At 45.0% G+C, this 13,184-nt stretch overlaps 2 protein-coding genes across 2 annotated transcripts; both read left to right on the plus strand.

The window, feature by feature from the left end:
* Positions 1 to 6,595: 6,595 nt before the first annotated feature.
* LOC141105194 (C3a anaphylatoxin chemotactic receptor-like) lies at positions 6,596 to 7,738 on the plus strand. Its single transcript, XM_073595083.1, has one exon. It carries the CDS (start codon positions 6,596 to 6,598, stop codon positions 7,553 to 7,555), a length of 960 nt encoding a protein of 319 aa, XP_073451184.1. The 3' UTR covers positions 7,556 to 7,738.
* A 2,884-nt stretch (positions 7,739 to 10,622) lies between these two features.
* LOC141105195 (C3a anaphylatoxin chemotactic receptor-like) lies at positions 10,623 to 11,746 on the plus strand. Its single transcript, XM_073595084.1, has one exon. It carries the CDS (start codon positions 10,644 to 10,646, stop codon positions 11,601 to 11,603), a length of 960 nt encoding a protein of 319 aa, XP_073451185.1. The 5' UTR covers positions 10,623 to 10,643; the 3' UTR covers positions 11,604 to 11,746.
* Positions 11,747 to 13,184: the final 1,438 nt, after the last annotated feature.

Below are 13,184 nucleotides of genomic sequence, written 5' to 3' on the forward strand. Positions count from 1 at the left end.
TGTGTATGCAAGACAAGTTTGAGCCAACATCCGTCGGAAGAAATCCTAGGATTTTGTTGTCGGAATGTCCGAACAAAGTCCGACCATGTGTACGCCCTATTACAGTGGCCCCAACCCATGGGTTTACATCCTCTGCAGCGTTTTCTTGGCTTTGCCAGCTATTATCGGAAGATTATTCGTAACTTCTCGTCTCTGGTCAAGCCCCTGACTGATATGACCAGAAAGGACGGTAACCCACAGAGTTGGTCTCCGGAGTCCATTAAGGCCTTTGAGAGTCTCAAGGCTGCCTTTGTTTCTGCTCCTGTGTTGGCACATCCTGATCCTACCTTACATTTATCCTTGAGGTTGATGCTTCTGAGACTGGAGTTGGCTCCCTTCTGTCTCAACGCTCTACCTCTGAGAGTGCTATGCATCCTTGTGGCTACTTTTCTAAGAAAATGTCACCTGCAGAGTGCAGTTACGAGATTGGTGACAGAGAGCTGTTAGCGATCATTTTAGTCCTGAAAGAATGAAGACATCTCCTCGAAGGTACCACTGTGCTGGTTCTCATTCTTACTGACCATAAGAATCTCACATTCTTGTCTGAGGCTAAACTCCTCTCTCCCAGAAGGGCGCGATGGGCTTTTTTCTTGTCTAGTTTTAATTACATTGTCTCATTCTTACCCGATACTAAGAATGTAAGGGCTGACAATTTTCCTCCACTTCCAAGATGGGGTCAGTTCCAGTTCCTGTGATTCCTCCTGATCATATTCTGGCTATGGTTCGCACCAGTCTCACTTCTCCTTTGGGTGAAAAAATTCTTGCTGCTCATGTCCATGCTTTTCCTGAGAAACCTTGTGACCGCTGCTTTGTCCCAGAGAGTCTCTGTACTGCTGTGCTCCAGACTTACCATTCTCCCAAGGCTGCTGGCCACCCTGGGAAAAATCAACTCTTTTGGGCCATTTCCCAGCAATTCTGGTGGCCTAGTCTACATGCTGATGTAACCGCCTTCATAGCTGCCTGTTCCGTGTGTGCTCAGAGTAAGACTCCACGACACCTTCCAGTGGGCCTCCTATAACCCACACCCAATGGAGAGAGGCCCTGGACCCACCTGTCTATGGATTTCATTGTGGAGTTACCCAACTCCCACGGCAACACAGTTATCCTTATGGTGGTTGACCGGTTCTCGAAAATGTCCCATTGTATTCCACTTTAGAAGTTGCCCACTTCTAAGGAACTGGTTTCCGTTTTTGCTCGGGAGTTCTTTCGCTTACGTGGGCTACCCAAGGTGATTGTCTCGGACAGGGGTAGTCAGTTTGTGTCCCGGTTCTGGCGAGCCTTTTGTGCACAGTTGGGAATTCAGCTTGCTTTCTCCTCTGCGTATCAACCGCAGTCTATTGGGGCCGCAGAATGAGCCAATCAGTCCTTGGAGCAATTCCTACTTTGCTATATTTCTGACCATCATAACAACTGGTCAGACCTATTACCGTAGGTGGAGTTTGCTCACAATAGTGCCTTGCATTCTACTTCCCGATTGTTCCCGTTTATGGCGAATTATGGTTTCCAACCTTCCATGTTGCCTGACTCATTTGTTCCGCAAAGTATTCCTGCGCTAGAGGAGCATCTCTGCGGTGTTCGTTCCACTTGGGCTCAAGTCCAGGAGGCTTTGCGACATGCTAATGATAGATACAGACTCCATGGTGACCGCAGACGCCTGCCTGCACCTTCCTACCAGGTTGGGGACAGGGTCTGGCTGTCGTCTCGCAACCTCCGACTTTGTGGTCCCTCACTGAAGTTCGCACCTCGGTTTATTGGGTCTTTCTGTATTCTTTGCAGGATTAACCCAGTGGCTTACGCATTAGACCTTCCTTCTAATATGCGTATTTCAAATGTATTTCATGTCTCCTTATTAAAATCTTTGGTCTGCAACCGCTTTACCACCTCGGTGCCTCGTCCTCCTCACCCTGTACAGGTTGAGAACAATGAGCAGTATGAAGTACAGTCCATTGCTGACTCCTGTAGGTTCTGTGGGCGCATACAGTACCTGGTGCATTGGAAAGGGTACGGTCTGGAGGAACGCTCTTGGGTCTCATCCTCGGACGTACATGCCCCTATCTTCCTCTGTGATTTACGAAGATGTTTTCCCCTCAAGCCTGGTGGTCTTCAGAGGGGGAGGGGTCATTGAGAAGGGGGTACTGTCAGGGCTGGGCTCAGCCCTTCCTTCTCAAAGCTGGCCGCTCAGCTGTCGGCTAATTGCCAGCTCTTATCTCTCCACAGTGACTCATCTGTTGATGATCCTGCTCGTCAGTCCTGCCTACTTAAGCCGTCCAGCCCAGATGATCTCTGCCTTTGCCTTGGTCACATCTCTAGAGACGCTCTCCTGTGTTCCTGTTAAAGACTTGCTTGGCTGACATTCCTTCTGGCTCCAGATCCTGCTTGCTGTTTTACTACACTCATCTCTGGCTCCCTGACGTTTTGGCTTGTCTGACTATCCGACTATTCCTGAACTCTGGCTATGTTTTGACTACGTTTACTCTGTTTACCTTTTTTTTAATTATTATTAAACAAGTGTGATTTAACTGTACTTCTGTCTCAGTCTGATTCATGTTTCTGACACTCAACCGCTGAAACAGAAAAATAAAAAGAAACCATGGGGGTTATTTACGAAAGGCAAATCCACTTTTCACTGCAAGTGCACTTGGAAGTGCAGTCGCTCTAAATCTAAGGTGTAGATCTGAAGTGAGGGGAAGCTCTGCTGATTGTATCATCCAATCATGTGTAAGTTAAAATGCTGTTTTTTATTTTCCTTGCATGTCCCCCTCGGATCTACAGCGACTTCACTTCCAAGTGCACTAGCTGTGCAAAGTGGATTTTCCTTTCGTAAATAACCCCCATTGTTTCATTGTGTATCTTTCTGTTTCTTCATCTACAGATCAAAGGGATGAACTTTTATCTGCAGATGAAGTCAGTTTAAAGCAACCTGTCAAGTAAAAAAAACTTTTTTTTTTTGTTCTTTTATTAAATATTCCTCTGTTTAACCCCTTTCATTTACGCTAATCAGCCTTAATTAATTGCTTATTCTCCTCCATTTAATTATTATTTTGCTGATGATTTTTTTTTTGTTCGCTTCTATTATATAAACAATTAGTGAACTAACTAAACTTTTTTTGTTTGCTTTGTTCATTAATATTTTTACACCTTTAACATATATTTAAATGTTTTACATTAAAAAAGGCAACTTTTTAAAAAAAAATATATATTTTTTTCATTTGTGAATAACTTTTCAATGCTTTGTACTATTGCTGAAAGCTGAAGTGTAAACAAAACAGTTGCGGTAAGTATTGGTAATTCAGTAATTGGTATCGGCGAGTACTAAAAAACAAGTATCGGTACTTGTACTCGCTGAAAAAAAAAATGGTATTGGTGCATCCATAGATACAATGTATCTTTTTCTTCATTCTGAAGAGAGTAAGTAGGCGGGTTTTACTGAGTGATTACTGCGATAGCCAACTACAGGCTATCACAGCGGTCATGTGATCAGGAGCCGGACCTCCCGTTCAGAAGCTGTTGGCGACAGCTCAGTCTCTGTGCCGGAAGCGCACTTTGCAGTGCATGTCCAGCACAAGCGCCAGTGCAAATATACGCTATATTACCAAAAGTATTGGGACGCCTGCCTTTACACGCACATGAACTTTATTGGCATCCCAGTCTTAGTCCGTAGGGTTCAATATTGAGTTGGCCCCTCCCCTTTGCAGCTATAACAGCTTCAACACTTCTGGGAAAGCCATCCACAAGGTTGATTCAAGGAGTGTTGAATGTTTGAACATTCTTCCAGAAGCACGTTTGTGAGGTCAGGCACTGATGTCGGATGAGAAGGCCCGGCTCGCAGTCTTAGTTCTAATTCATCCCAAAGGTGTTCTGTCGGGTTGAGGTCAGGACTCTGTGCAGGCCAGTCAAGTTCTTCCACCCCAAACTCGCTCATCCATGTCTTTATAGATCTTCCTTTGTGCACTGATCCAAATCATTTGGTGGAAGGGGGATTATGGTGTGGGGGTTGTTTTTCAAGGGTTGGGTTTGGCCCCTTAGTCCCAGTGAAGGGAATTCTTAACGTGTCAGCATACCAAGACATGTTGGGCGATTTCATGCTCCCAACTTTTGGTGGGGACAGTTTAGGGACGGCCCCTTCCTGTTCCAACATGGCTGCACATCAGTGCACAAAGCAAGGTCCATAAAGACATGGATGAGCAAGTTTGGGGTGGAGGAACTTGACTGGCCTGCACAGAGTCCTGACCTCAACCCGATAGAACGCCTTTGGGATGAATTAGAGCGGAGACTGCGAGCCAGGCTTTCTCGTCCAACATCAGTGCTTGACCTCACAAATGAAAGAATGGTCAAACGTTCCCATAGACACACCCCTAAACCTTGTAGACAGCCTTCCCAGAAGAGTTGAAGCTGTTATAGCTGCAAAGGGCGGAGCCAACTCAATATTGAACCCTCCGGACTAAGACTGGGATGTCATTAAAATTCATGTTTGTGTAAAGACAGGCGTCCCAATACTTTTGGTAATTCAGTGTATGTGGTGCCTCAGAAGAAGGCCCATCCCTGTGACACCAGCATCAACAGGATAAGTACCAGGTCCAGCTTATGTACTCTTGCCAGGGCAGCCATCAGAAATTTGGGGCTGGGCCTGACCACCAACATTCCCCAGGGCTTGTTCACGACCATCCTACCAAATCCGCACACCGGCCACCCCACCTGTACACACTCAGCCCCCCTCAATGATGTATATATGCCAGCCCCCCCCCCATACACACCTGTATATATGTCACCCCCCCCACACACACCTGTATATATATGTCAGCCCCCCTCACACCTGTATATATGCTAGCCCCCGACACACACCTGTATATATGTCAGCCCCCCCTCACAGCTGTATATATGTCACCCACACACACACCTTTATATATGATAGCCCCCCCACAAACACCTGTATATATGTCAGCCCCCCACACCTGTATATATGTCATCCCCCCTCACACCTGTATATATGTCAGCCCCCCACACACCTGTATATATGTCATCCCCCCTCACACCTGTATATATGTCAGCCCCCCACACACCTGTATATATGTCAGCCCCCCACACACCTGTATATATGTCAGCCCCCCTCACCCCTGTATATATCATCCCCCCTCACACCTGTATATATGTCAGCCCCCCACACACATACCTGTATATATGTCATCCCCCCTCACACCTGTATATATGTCAGCCCCCCACACACACCTGTATATATGTCAGCCCCACCACACACCTGTATATATGTCAGCCCCACCACACACACCTGTGTATATATATATCAGTCCCCCCCACACACACCTGTATATATATGTCAGTCCCCCCCACACACACCTGTATATATCTCAGCCCTCCTCACACCTGTATATATGTCAGCCCCCCCCCCCACACACACCTGTATATATGTCAGCCCCTCTCATACCTGTATATATGTCAGCCCCCCACACACATACCTGTATATATGTCATCCCCCCTCACACCTGTATATATGTCAGCCCCCCACACACACCTGTATATATGTCAGCCCCACCACACACCTGTATATATGTCAGCCCCACCACACACACCTGTGTATATATATGTCAGTCCCCCCCACACACACCTGTATATATATGTCAGTCCCCCCCACACACACCTGTATATATGTCAGCCCCTCTCATACCTGTATATATGTCAGCCCCCCCCCACACCTGTATATATATCAGCCACCACACACACCTGTATATATGTTAGCCCCCCACACACACACCTGTATATATGTCAGCCCAGCCCCCCCACACACCTGTATATATGTCAGCCCAGCCCCCCCACACACCTGTATATATGCTAGCCCCCCCCACAAACACCTGTATATATGTCAGCCCCCCTCACCCCTGTATATATGTCAGCCCCCCTCACCCCTGTATATATGTCAGCCCCCCCCCACACCTGTATATATGTCAGCCCCCCCCACACACATGTACAAAATGCCAGCCAACCCCCCCCCCCCACACACACACACCTGTATAAAGTGGCGACTGGTGCTCAAAATTTTTCAGGGGGGTGCAAACAAACTGAAAATTTCAGAAAAAAAAAACATCAATTGCAGCCTCACTGTGCCCATCACAGTGAGGCTGCCCCGGGCCCCTTACAGTTGTAACGGCTGTACCCCCCTGATGGCGGCCCTGACTCTTGCCTCCCCCTTTCCCTTCCCCACCTCCCGTTTTTCCCACTCTACACCTCTTTCCACTTCTTCTTCTCCTCTCTCTTCACTTTATTTGCTCAGATCTGCAAATATAACAATGCTTTTTTATTTTTTACCAATATGAGCGTTCGTCGGAAAATTCATGGTGTTATCTACATCATGCCATCTAGCAGTGGTCAATGATGATGCCACATGTCGTATTTACATTTCAGCTTTTTCTGTTACTGCAGGAAAGACGTTGATGCTGATCTGTGTGATTATGTGACTTCTTATATATCTGATGCTTAAAACAATTAAAATAGACCAATGATCAGACACATTCGGTAACTGGCAATTCCTTTAGAGAGAAACAAGATGTCAAATTTCAGCGATGCAACAGAACCAGGCAGCTTTTACAGCCACAAGCATGTGTTCACCATCCTGGTTTTATCTTTCACCACCCTCGTGGGTGTCCCCGGCAATGCTCTGGTGCTTTGGGTTACCGGAGTGAAGATGGAGCGGACCGTGACCACCATTTTGTTTGGGAACCTTGCTCTGGCCGATATCATCTGCTGCTTGTGTCTCCCATTCAGCGTAGTGCAGTTCTTCTACGCAGAATGGCTGTATGGCCCTGCTCTCTGCAAGATTTTACATTTCACCGTTATCCTTAACATGTTTGCCAGTGTCTTCACCCTGGTGGCTATCAGCGTTGACCGATGGATTCTGGTTGTCCAACCGGTGTGGGCCCGAAATCACAGAAGAGTACGCACGGCGTGGATGATATGCTTGGCTATTTGGGTGTTTTCTACTGCGATGAGTCTGCCTGTCGCCATCTACTGTAAAACTGACACTTTCTACAACATGACCATTTGCTTTTCAGAATATCCCAACACATTTGCCGTCACTTTTACACATCTAACCTTTGGATTTCTGATTCCTCTTATAACCATTTCTACCTGTTACATCTCTCTGGCTATTAAAGCATACAACATCACATTTTTAGATGTAGGTAGAAAAACCATCAAGGTGGCGTTAGGAATTGTAGTTGCATTTTTCATCACCTGGGCCCCCTACCACATCATGGGTGTTGTCTTGCTATACATTACAAATGATGTAGTTGACATCCTGGACCTTCTCTCTCAGTCTCTGGCATTTTTCAACAGCTGTATCAACCCGATACTCTACGTCTTCATTGGGAAAGATATGAAGAAAAGGGTGAGACAGTCTGTCCGTGGGCTCATGGAAAATGTGTTTCATGAAGACTTGTCAACCTTGAGTATCTTGACTTGCGGCAGGAGGCAGATCGAAGATGGCAGACCTCTAGAGGAGCTTTAAAAGTGAAGAGCCGGGGTGAGATGCCAACCTATGCCAGGAAGAATACAGGTGATTGGAGGAGGCTTCCTCTCAAATGTAATGAATAAATGTGTAGCCTAGCTTTTATTTTATAGTCCTATGTGTGAATATTTTTACCAATATGAGTTGTGTTCCAAATTTTTTTTTATGTACTCATCCACATGATATAACATAAATGTACCTGGATATGGGGGGCAAAATTCAAATTTTCCCCCAGCTTGGCCAATTTATTTATGGCCAAATGGGAGGCCATAAATAAATTGGCCAATAAATTGGATGTCGTCTATCCCTGTGCTCGACCAGAACTTGTCTTGTGGGCCAGGTACATAGATGACATCCTCCTCCTAAGGAGAAGAGACTGCGACTCGGATCAGTTTATGAATCTTTTGAATTCCAATGACCGTGGTATAGCCCTTACTTATGAGGCCCACTCTGAAAGAATTCATTTTTTAGATCTCGAGATCCGAGCAGTAGATGATAAACTCATTACCAGTACATTCTTCAAGACTACGGGTCGTAATTCTTATACACTCATTGGCAGTTGCCATCACGAAACATGGCTTAAGTCTGTGCCTCGTAGCCAATTTGACAGACTCAGATGAAATTGTACTACGATTGATGACTTTGACACTCGGGCTTCTCTTTTAAAAGCTAGATTTGTAGAAAAGGGTTATGATATTAATGTTTTGAATGAAGAGATCAATCAGGTCAGAAGCCTTGACAGAAATTCTTTACTTACTGAAAAAGTCAAACCCAATACATCTCAGAAATGTAAATGGTCCTTCTTTACAACATTTTCAGGACAACACTATAAAATTAAAAAGATTTAAAAAAAATATTGGCCCATACGTAAAAATTACAGAATTTTAGGCTCCGTACACCCTAACAAACAAGGTGTTATTTTTAGAGGATTACCCTCCTTACGACTGAGTGTCACGCCTACTATTTTGGATCCACCGGAACGCACATTTTTTTTCCAAATTTAGTGGGATTTTATGCTTGCAAAAAATGTGCAGTGTGCAGAATTAATGTTAATGGAAAAACAAAAACATGTACTTTTTCCTCTACTGTTACTGGTAAAACATACCCAAACACTTTATTATCTGTACCACAAAGAATATTGTTTACCTTAGTTATCACATGTCCATGGGGTAAGCAGTATGTGGGACAAACAATTAGGACTTTTTCCATACGGGCTGACGAACACATTAACAATATTAAAAAAAATTAGAAAGGACCAAAAAAGAACATACAGTTCTTAAGCATTATGCATAGTGAGTGCCATAATAGAGATCCCACTGGCACCTCTTTTGTGGCAATTGATAAATATATGCCACCATGGAGAGGAGGGTCCACCAAAAGAGGTGTCTCACAAATGGAGGTTAGGGAGATCTATGATATAAAATCTTATAAAAACGCAGCCACTGTGCCCATCAATTGCAGCCTCACTGTGCCCATCAAACGCAGCCACTCTGCCCATCAATTGCAGCCTCCTTGTGCCCATCAAACGCAGCCACTGTGCCCATCAATTGCAGCCTCACTGTGCCTATCAATTGCAGGTACTGTACCATCAAACGCAGCCACTGTGCCCATCAAACGCAGCCACTGTGCCCATCAAATACAGTCATTGTGCCCATCAAATGCTGCCACTGTGCCATCGAATGCTGCCAGTGTTCCCATCAAATGCTGTCACTGTGCCCATCAAACGCTGCCACTGTGCCATCAAATGCCACCACTTGGCCCATTTAAAAGTTAACACTGTGACCCCCCCCCGCTGTCTGCCCCACACTTACCCTATCCCGGTGGGGCAGCGGGTGATGGCGGCGGGCTGTGTCCTCCATGCGTCTCCTCTCCTCCTCCTGATAGGTGTCCTATCACAGCTCCTGTCGTTTTAGCCAATCAGGTGATGGGTAAGACACCCGCACTTCCTGATTGGCGGAGAGGCGGTTCAGTGCTAGAAAAGCGAATATTAATTCGCTGTTCTAACACACCTGGGTGGACTGCGAGTGCAATGCTCGCAGTCCACCCAGACACACACACACGCCGCTGTAATTCAGGCGCCCGGCGTCCGAAAAGGGGCCGAATGCCTGAATAGGGGGTGGCTACAGCGGCCATGGATAGATTCATGCAATGAAATGCATGAATCTATCCATGATGCATAGAGGTGGGTGGCTTCAGAGAGGGGGCGGTGCCCGTGCGCCCTTAATGGGCGCACCGCCACTGCCTGTATATATGCCAGCCCAGCCCTCCCCACACCTGTATATATATATATATATATATATATATATATATATATATATATATATATATATGTCAGCCCCACACATACACAAATCTGTAAACACACAAGGCTCTGGCCCCCTCTGTACACAAACAGCCCCCCTCCCTTTCCTTCACAGCCCCTACTTGTAAAGAATTTCTTCCTACCTAGTCCCAGCACCTTTTCACAAAGCTGACATGTTGCTGACACAGAAAAGCCCAGTACACGAGGGGTGCACATGCACATAGTAGCCAGAGGTGGCAGTAAGGAGCTTGATGTCTGAGCTCAATGACACAGAGCGCACACGCTGTGAGATCGTTTCTGTAGTGCACAGCACGGCTCCCCTTCACCCGTCCTGCCTTCTTCTGGCCCGGACGGGCCCCTCGGGCCCCGGGGCCCCTTACAATTGTAATGGCTAAACCCCCTGATGGTGGCCCTGACTCTTGCCTCCCCCTTTCCCTTCCCCACCTCCCGTTTTTCACACTCTACACCTCTTTCCACTTCTTCTTCTCCTCTCTCTTCACTTTATTTGCTCAGATCTGCAAATATAACAATGCTTTTTTTTTTTTTACCAATATGAGCGTTCGTCGGAAAATTTATAGTGTTATCTACATCATGCCATCTAGCAGTGGTCAATGATGATGCCACATGTCATATTTACATTTCAGCTTTTTCTGTTACTGCAGGAAAGACGTTGATGCTGATCTGTGTGATTATGTGACTTCTTATATATCTGATGCTTAAAACAATTAAAATAGACCAATGATCAGACACATTCGGTAACTGGCAATTCCTTTAGAGAGAAACAAAATGTCAAATTTCAGCGATGCAACAGAACCAGGCAGCTTTTACAGCCACAAGCATGTGTTCACCGTCCTGGTTTTATCTTTCACCACCCTCGTGGGTGTCCCCGGCAATGCTCTGGTGCTTTGGGTTACCGGAGTGAAGATGGAGCGGACCGTGACCACCATTTTGTTTGGGAACCTTGCTCTGGCCGATATCATCTGCTGCTTGTGTCTCCCATTCAGCGTAGTGCAGTTCTTCTACCCAGAATGGCTGTATGGCCCTGCTCTCTGCAAGATTTTACATTTCACCGTTATCCTTAACATGTTTGCCAGTGTCTTCACCCTGGTGGCTATCAGCGTTGACCGATGGATTCTGGTTGTCCAACCGGTGTGGGCCCGAAATCACAGAAGAGTACGCACGGCGTGGATGATATGCTTGGCTATTTGGGTGTTTTCTTCTGCGATGAGTCTGCCTGTCGCCATCTACCATAAAACTGACACTTTCTACAACAAGACCATTTGCTTTTCAGAATATCCCAACAAATTTGCCGTCACTTTTACACATCTAACCTTTGGATTTCTGATTCCTCTTATAACCATTTCTACCTGTTACATCTCTCTGGCTATTAAAGCATACAACATCACATTTTTAGATGTAGGTAGAAAAACCATCAAGGTGGCGCTAGGAATTGTAGTTGCATTTTTCATCACCTGGGCCCCCTACCACATCATGGGTGTTGTCTATCTATTCATTAACAATGATGTAGTTGACATCCTGGACCTTCTCTCTCAGTCTCTGGCATTTTTCAACAGCTGTATCAACCCCATACTCTACGTCTTCATTGGGAAAGATATGAAGAAAAGGGTGAGACAGTCTGTCCGTGGGCTCATGGAAAATGTGTTTCATGAAGACTTGTCAACCTTGAGTATCTTGACTTGCGGCAGGAGGCAGATCGAAGATGGCAGACCTCTAGAGGAGCTTTAAAAGTGAAGAGCCGGGGTGAGATGCCAACCTATGCCAGGAAGAATACAGGTGATTGGAGGAGGCTTCCTCTCAAATGTAATGAATAAATGTGTAGCCTAGCTTTTATTTTATAGTCCTATGTGTGAATATTTTTACCAATATGAGTTGTGTTCCAAATTTTTTTTTATGTACTCATCCACATGATATAACATAAATGTACCTGGATATGGGGGCAAAATTCAAAATTTGCCCCCAGCTTGGCCAATTTATTTATGGCCAAATGGGAGGCCATAAATAAATTGGCCAATAAATTGGATGTTGTCTATCCCTGTGCTCGACCAGAACTTGTCTTGTGGGCCAGGTACATAGATGACATCCTCCTCCTAAGGAGAGGAGACTGCGACTCGGATCAGTTTATGAATCTTTTGAATTCCAATGACCGTGGTATAGCCCTTACTTATGAGGCCCACTCCGAAATAATTCATTTTTTAGATCTCGAGATCCGAGCAGTAGATGATAAACTCATTACCAGTACATTCTTCAAGACTACGGGTCGTAATTCTTATATACTCATTGGCAGTTGCCATCATGAAACATGGCTTAAGTCTGTGCCTCGTAGCCAATTTGACAGACTCAGAGGAAATTGTACTACGATTGATGACTTTGACACTCGGGCTTCTCTTTTAAAAGCTAGATTTGTAGAAAAGGGTTATGATATTAATGTTTTGAATGAAGAGATCAATCAGGTCAGAAGCCTTGACAGAAATTCTTTACTTACTGAAAAAGTCAAACCCAATACATCTCAGAAATGTAAATGGTCGTTCTTTACAACATTTTCAGGACAACACTATAAAATTAAAAAGATTTAAAAAAAATATTGGCCCGTACGTAATAATTACAGAATTTTAGGCTCCGTACACCCTAACAAACAAGGTGTTATTTTTAGAGGATTACCCTCCTTACGGCTGAGTGTCGCGCCTACTATTTTGGATCCACCGGAACGCACATTTTTTTTTTCAAATTTAGTGGGATTTTATCCTTGCAAAAAATGTGCAGTGTGCAGAATTAATGTTAATGGAAAAACAAAAACATGTACTTTTTCCTCTACTGTTACTGGTAAAACATACCCAAACACTTTATTATCTGTACCACAAAGAATATTGTTTACCTTAGTTATCACATGTCCATGGGGTAAGCAGTATGTGGGACAAACAATTAGGACTTTTTCCATACGGGCTGACGAACACATTAACAATATTAAAAAAAATTAGAAAGGACCAAAAAAGAACATACGGTTCTTAAGCATTTTGCACAGTGCCATAATAGAGATCCCACTGGTACCTCTTTTGTGGCAATTGATAAATATATGCCACCATAGAGAGGAGGGTCCACCAAAAGAGGTGTCTCACAAATGGAGGTTAGGGAGATCTATGATATAAAATCTTATGCTCCTTTTGGTATTATTGTTGATTGGGATCAGTGGTGTATTTAGGTTTTGTGCTGCCCTAGGCCTGACTAAGCTCGCGCACCCCCTAATTTAAATATGACCCACCCCTTCCTGTCAAGGCCACACCTCTTCCTTTTTAAGATCCGCCCTGTCAT

This window comes from Aquarana catesbeiana, linkage group LG08, assembly GCF_042186555.1.
Source record: "Aquarana catesbeiana isolate 2022-GZ linkage group LG08, ASM4218655v1, whole genome shotgun sequence".
Taxonomy (NCBI): domain Eukaryota; kingdom Metazoa; phylum Chordata; class Amphibia; order Anura; family Ranidae; genus Aquarana; species Aquarana catesbeiana.